This window comes from Solea solea, chromosome 13, assembly GCF_958295425.1.
Source record: "Solea solea chromosome 13, fSolSol10.1, whole genome shotgun sequence".
Lineage (NCBI taxonomy): Eukaryota > Metazoa > Chordata > Actinopteri > Pleuronectiformes > Soleidae > Solea > Solea solea.
In genome coordinates this window covers 4,533,374-4,540,926 of record NC_081146.1, presented here as the reverse complement: position 1 = coordinate 4,540,926, position 7,553 = coordinate 4,533,374, and the positions used below count along the sequence as shown (strand labels likewise).

Genomic DNA, 7,553 nt, shown 5'->3' with positions numbered 1-7,553 from the left:
GAATGTGTGTCAGCCCTCACTAAGTCTGTGCGTGCTCTTTGTTAATACACGAGGAAAATAATGTCAAGTTTATCTGCACTACTGCTACTGCTGGAATAACTTTGAACCATAAAAAGACAGCAAAACATGAACGTGCACTCTACGTGCCACTATAATAGGTACACCTGTGTAACAGTTTAAAGCAAATATCTAATCAGCCAGGGTCATCTTGCATTCTGGTTCTGGCCTTTGTGTGTGGAGTTTGCATGTTCTCCCTGTGTGCGTGGGTTTTCTTCAGGAACTCCTTCAGGTTTCCTCCCACAGTCCAAAAACACACAGAGGTCAATTGGACAAACTGAACACAGGTGTGAGTGTATGTTGCTGCCCTGCACCTGTTCACCCTGTGTCAGCTGGGATTGGCTCCTGAGCCCCATGACCTTCATGTAGAGGATAAAGCAGTAGACGAATGAATCTAATCAGCCAATCACATGGCAGCAACTCCATGCATTGTGGGTCGTACCACCTGGTCAAGACGACCAACTGAAGTTCAAACCGAGCATCGGAATGTGGAAGAAAGTTGAAAATTGGAGAAAGGTAAAAATGAGGCCACGATTCATATGGGCTCACCAAAACAGAAGATTGGAAGTAAGTGTGCCTCATTCGTAGGTAGGCTAAGAATTTGGCAAAAAATAAAATCATCATGTGAACACAACATTGTACTTTCTTGTAATGTGTCATGTGACAAATAATCTCCAGCTGTTTTTTTGAATGACGACACCTTTAGGATGTGGTGTAGCAGGAGATTCACATCATGGATGTGCAGCAACTGCATGTACCAACATCTCTGAGTGCACCTTGTTGCATTTAGGCCAAAGAATCAAGGCAGTAATGTGTACCTAATAATGTGGCCAGGGTGTGTATGTTCATGTGTAATATATTAATTATTATGTGAAAAAAATATAGGTTTACCTTTTATGTATTGGTCATCAGATAAAAACATGAATGCAGTGATAGGACATAATCATAACATGGACATGTTGTATATCTTGTGTTTTAGGCTGATAAAGAAAACTTAAATGCAACATTCATCAATCACGGGAGGCTACATTTGAGGAATAGCTCTTTTTGTAGCTTTAAAAATGATCATCTGTCTTATAATGCAGGTTCAAATTAGGAATTAAAGGTGACATTAGAGTTTAACACTACAACAAACAAACAAAAAAAGGTGTTTTTTTTATGCTTGAATGTTGTATTACTCTTAATTACAATTAACTCTTTAAACACATTTATCCATGTACTTTAAGCTCCACTGTCTTTGGTCACCGAGTTTATTTACTTCAGTTTGAATCATAAAGAACACTAATGCCACCTACTGGTTCAAGAATAAAACAACAGCTGGTCAGACCACGTACCACATCCTCAGTTCAAATTCAGTTTGAAACCTTGTAAAATATAAACCAGACAGGTCAATCATATTTTAACAAAATTAACAAAAGGCTCGCATAATAAAATCTAAGCCTTCTTACATCTTCAATATTTTAAGATATTAGTTAATGTTTTTGTGATGCATTATCTCAGTGTTAATAAGCCACTTCTGGTTTGGAAACTTGTCACTCCCCTGCATCAAAGTCCATGCAGAAAAATCAACATGTTTTAGCTGCACATTTCAAAAAAGGAAAACACATCAATTTGCATGTTATTCAGATTTTTATTAGAAATAAACTACAAGTCATAGATAAATAAGCACAGAATTACCCAGGTGCAGCAAAGAGAAATATCCCATGCCTGTGATCTATTGTACGATCTCAAGGTCCACTGAAGCGCTTGTATGGCATTAAGCTGTTGATCGTTGTAAAATGACTTATCCATGTTCCATCCATTCCACTCTCAGCGTTTCCTCTTGGCCTCAAACTTATAAATAGCTGCAGAGTTGATCGTCTCCTTTTTGACCTTCACTTTCTTCCTCTTATCCTGATGCAAAGAGGAAAATAACAAAAACCACATGAAAGCTCACACCAAAATAAACATGGATGTTTGAGGATGCTCAATTCAAGCCAAAATGAAGAACCATCTCCTCCTCCTCCTCCTCCTCACCTGCAGATCCTTGCGTGTCTGGATCTTCTGGGTGATGACAAACATTTTCTTTTCTCGGTCAATCCTCTGAGAAAGGATCGTGTACTGGTGCTTCCTCTGTCTGGCCAGTTTCTACAGGTACAATGAGGAGAAAACAACAGCCATCAGTGCATTGAGCTGAGAAATGTGTTCAGGGGTGATCAGCATTCACTACAAACACAGACCTTCACTCTGTGTGGCTCTGTCGCTCCCTGGATGCTCTTGGTCTCCAGGGTTTTCAGAGTGGGTCTGTTGTAAACTCGGTCCACCAGCTCAGGAGCTGTGTTCAGGTGGTTCGCCAGATCGAATGAATTTACTGAGGACATGAGGGAAAAGAAGACAGTGTGTGTGGTGACCTTGATAGTGGCAGCACGCAGGGATGAGTCCAGTGTCTAGAATGATATTTACCTTCCTTCTTTGAATCCACGAAAAACGTGTGCTTGTTTTTCTGTTTGCTTTCTGCGTCCAGAAGGTGGAGCTCTCCTTTCATTCTCTCGATTTTCTGACACATGATGAACAAAAGACACCAGCACATTTGACCAAATAATAATCTCATGTAAAACAGTCTAAATTCTTGCCTAAACAACTACTGGGGTTTGGGACTGAAACTGATATTAAGTTAGAGGAATTCAGAAAATGGATCATGATAAAATGTAAGTTGTTCTTTTTTTTTAAAGTAGGAACCAAACTCTATATCTACTGTACACAGGACATTCTAAACCTGTCAGTGCTCCCTAGTGGACTAACACAGTAAAGGAGACAACGTTTCTAAAACACATCAGACTACATCAGGCTTTTCTGAAATTCATTTTGTTGTTTGTTGTCTCATAAACTGAGACAATTTGAGTATTTACAAAACAAAACTTTTTTTCACTTTTACACCAGCACAGTTCCTGCTCAGAACCTTGGTGTCTTCAGCAAATCCTCCCCCCTTTCATACCAGTGAATTAGAACCCAAATTCCACCATCCTATGTGATCAATGGTGGGACAGACAGAGACAGATTCCACTGAACTTGATTTAACTGCCAACTGCTGTCAGACCAACGTTTGAGGTCTGACAATGATATCATTTGGAGGGTATTTACTGACCACAGTTCAACATTACTCTTGAACTCGTACGGCCTGAGTCCAGAAATTTGAATGATCATAGATACTGAGATTTTCTTTGGGAGTGACCAGGATGGACAGGATTAGAAATGTCATATAGGATGTTGAAGATGGTGCTGCCGGGCAGGAGGAAAAGAGGCATAGATACACGCAAGTTCCACATAATTCCATTGGAATCACGGAGCCGAGAATATCAGATCAGACTGGATTTTTTTCCCCTTGGAACCATAATCAATGCCACATGTTTTCTGTCTCTCCGTTTTAACACGATCTATTACACATAAATGAATCTTACCTTAGCCTCTGCAACCCTTTTCATCTCCACATATTTGATGTCCTGCGTCCTCATCACTTTCTTCTGCTCCTCTGTCATCTCCTCCTCCTCTGGTTTTTTCGAAACGTGAACTCCATCCTGTCGTACGAAAAAAAAAATACACACAACACTTAAGGCTTCATTTTAAAATCAATGCGCAAGAAGAAAGTTTGTGTCGTCACTGATCTGATGTTTCAACAAAGGTCTCAAAGGTCTTACCTGCAGCTTCGAGTTGATCATGTTGAAGTAAAACTCATCTGGGTTCTTCTCCAGGGCTTTCTTCCGCAGGGCGGCGAGGGTGTTCTGTTTCTTGTGATAGTCACTATTGATAACAAAAAATAACACAGATCATGCTAGTTAATATCCTGGATCCACTGCCTTAAAAATGCAGTGCAATCTTTTCGTGATTTATTTGTATTAGTGCTTCTATTTGTTCATCATGATGAGAAACTCAGATACAGGCTCTGTCAAGCAACACTATCACACCAGACTGTGGTAGTGTTTGTGTGTGTATACACTGGCAGTGCACAAGAAGTTATCCCATCAAACTGCTACACGACGAGATCTAAACACCACTATACTTAATCGGCCCTGTGTGAACTCATCAGACAATGGTGTGAATGTGAAAGACATTAGTTTCTATTTAAAAGTTACACACTACAGCTTTAAAACAGAAAAACAATGCTCATAATTTTAGATTCACTCACTCTGCACGCAGTTTGTAGTCCTTCTTCTTCTCCAGCAGTCCCAAATGTTTCCTGAATCCAGGCTAGTGGGGAAAAAGATGCCGTTAAGAAACGTGACACACTTTCTATGTTGTTTCTTGCTGCGTGTCATAGAACACAACATTTATATGTTTCATTAATAATGTTGGAAAACTTCAGAACACCTTTTGATCTCGGACATATCTCAGACTCATTTTTCTAAGTCTTGTCTCTGTCCTAGAAGACTGAGGATTTTATGACTGATTTATGAAAAATAATGAATGTGATTCTACCTTGAAATGGAACCTTTGGTTTTACAAAACACACAAAATTATACAATATATTTGTGCTGACTTATCTTCCCTCACTTGTTTACATTACATTACATTACATTAATGTAATGCGATGTAATCCCTCACTTGTCAGTGGAGTTATATATACATAAGTTATATAACAGAGGTTATTTACTATATGAAATTCTGATCTCAGGGAATAAAACTTGTGATATTGATATATTACACTTTACAGATTTGTATGGTGAACTGGTTTTGGTCAATACCTATAAACCATGGTCTCTGTCCCTGAAGGTGTGAGTCTTGACATGATCTCAGACCCCTTTGTTTTGTCATGTTTTGGCTTTGACACTTGGTCCCTAAAAGTCTTGGTGTTGACATACTGACACAGCTTTAGTCTTGATATGGTCTCAGTCCCTAAAAGTGTTGGTTCTGGCTTGGTCTTGTTCTGGTCATGACAGGTTCTCGGTCGCTAAAAGTCTTGGTCTCTAGACATAGTCTTAGTCTCGGTCCCTAAAAGTTTCAGACTTGTCATGGTTGCTAAAACTCCTGGTCTCGGTCCCTGAATGTTTTGGACTTGTCTTGGTCTTGACATGGTCGCTCAAACTCCTGGTCTTGACATGGTCTCGGTCCCTGAATTTTTTGGACTTGTCTTGGTCTTGACATGGTCACTAAAACTCCTGGTCTTGACATGGTCTCGGTCCCTAAAAGTTTCAGACTTGTCATGGTTGCTAAAAGTCTTGGTCTTGACATGGTCTCGGTCCCTGAATGTGTTGGACTTGTCTTGGTCTTGACATGGTCTTGGTCCCTGAATGTTTTGGACTTGTCTTGGTCTTGGCATGGTTGCTAAGACTCCTGGTCTTGACGTGGTCTCGGTCCCTGAATGTTTTGGACTTGTCTTGGTCTTGACATGGTCGCTAAAACTCTTGGGTCTTGACATGGTCTCGGTCCCTGAATGTGTTGGACTTGTCTTGGTCTTGACATGGTCGCTAAAACTCTTGGGTCTTGACATGGTCTCGGTCCCTGAATGTGTTGGACATGTCTTGGTCTTGACATGGTCGCTAAAACTCCTGGTCTTGACATGGTCTCGGTCCCTGAATCGTTTAAAGGCATTTGATAACACACCAGCAGAATAATAACACAGTGAAATGCTCACCTGGGATCTTTCATGATGGTTTTTCTGTCGGGATTTCAGCGCTTTCCTGAACGACGACATGTTTGAACAAAAGCGTCCAACAGCTTAATACTGTGGTTAGTTCAGATAATAAAGTTATTATATGTGTCTCACACTCTCACGCACACACACACTGATGTTTCTGGGATCTGTTGCTCTCCGGCTCTTCGCCTGGGACACGTGGGTTCCTGCTTCCGGTCCGCCGCTTCACCCGCCGTGTTGTTGTTTTTCATTTCTGTTCCGCAGATTCGTTCCTCGATACAACAACAACAACTAGTGAAAATTTTATAATATAAATAAAATAACGTGTATTCACAGCGTTGCAATTTGACTCGAAAGTAAAGCATCATGAGTTATATTTTCGATAAAATATAATGCTACACCGCGGGCTGTGAGAGCGCATTATACCCACGAGAGGGCAATGTTGCACGTATTTTGAAAATATAATTGTATGCAGTCATGAGATATTATTGTGCATGAAATATGCAAATAATGAAACCCAATTATTTGTAATTTACTACATCCGGGATTACACTTTACTGTTAGGGGAAAACTGCTTTAATTTGAACTATATACAGTTATCTAATGATTATATATGTTCGGTGTTATTTTGCTTTTATTTTTTTATTTCAAAATGTTACACACAAAATGTCAATTTCTTAAGAACAAAATATCCAGGAAAGCAAGACAGTTTTATTTATTAAGCTCTGTTCATATATTTAAGGGTAGATTCAATGTGTTATACAGACACAAAATGCTTTAAAACATTAAAAACAACACAGAGACACAACATAAATGTCAAGAGATCAAGTTTGAAAAATGCAATCCATTTTTCCAATCAAAAGACCATAAAAGAAAAGAGATTAAAGGGGTAAAATAAGAACCAACATAATCAACAAACAAATAAATAAAATAAAGCCTAAAGCAAAAGATTAGGGTTTTTTTAAAAAAAGAAAAAGCATCAGTAATATTATCCAAGTGATAAAACTCACTAAATATCAACACTTGCATTCTGCAGTGTAGGAACCTCCAATGTAACAGAACACTGTATATTCATAAAGTTTTACTGCCACTTAAATGTCATTAACTTATTTTAATATCCGTTTCACTGCCAGAAATGCTGGAAATGACTGGAGCTTCAAGGAAATAGAAAAACATTTGAACAAATTCATCACCCAATTTCCCTAATATGTCCTTAATGTAATAACCTCATGCCTTTTAAGTTCAAAGCCCGTTAATATTTCCCTTGGCTTTAAATATCCAAGACCACAGTGCCTACACCAAACTATTTTGGTCTTTATATAACGACGGCCTGCATTTGCCAGAGCACACAGTGAACGCTAATTGGTAACAAGTTTATGTTTTTACAACATGGACATTTTACTGCATGCTTCCGCTCTGGTTCCAGACCCTTGTTTTGATTTATGTCCAGCAGAACTAAAAGAGAGGACACAGAAACAGAAACACTGTACATTTCTATAATAAGCAGCCATGCCATTTGAACACGAACATTTCTGTATGTTTGAATCCCAAAGGTAGAACTAACTTATTATGGTTTTAACTCATAATTATGAAAAGAAAAAAAAAGAAAGTATTGTAACGGGAACGATGTGGGGGGTCACCACTGTGCTGTGTGTGGGGAAAAAAGGCGATCCACTTCCTGACGTGATACTTTGGGGAGAAACGAGACAAAAGCAAAGCCACAATGGTACCAGCCTGTTAATCTCACCCAGACTCTCATCTCTTTGTGGATGTGAGAAGAAGCCAGCAGGACAGAGACGTTATATTCCACTAAACAGCCATTTTCCCCTGCTATCCCTCACTATCCCTGCTCCAACCGCAAAGGAATTTGTTTTATATGTGTGAGATT

At 39.2% G+C, this 7,553-nt stretch overlaps 1 protein-coding gene across 1 annotated transcript; it reads right to left on the bottom strand.

The window, feature by feature from the left end:
• Window positions 1–1,673: 1,673 nt before the first annotated feature.
• On the bottom strand, window positions 1,674–5,858 carry utp11 (UTP11 small subunit processome component). The gene is made up of 8 exons (XM_058648025.1): window positions 5,666–5,858; window positions 4,220–4,281; window positions 3,732–3,834; window positions 3,495–3,611; window positions 2,500–2,593; window positions 2,277–2,407; window positions 2,074–2,184; window positions 1,674–1,950 (listed from the first exon to the last, which is right to left on the bottom strand). The coding sequence occupies exons 1-8, from the start codon at window positions 5,723–5,725 to the stop codon at window positions 1,867–1,869; spliced, it is 762 nt and encodes a 253-aa protein (XP_058504008.1). The 5' UTR covers window positions 5,726–5,858; the 3' UTR covers window positions 1,674–1,866.
• Window positions 5,859–7,553: the final 1,695 nt, after the last annotated feature.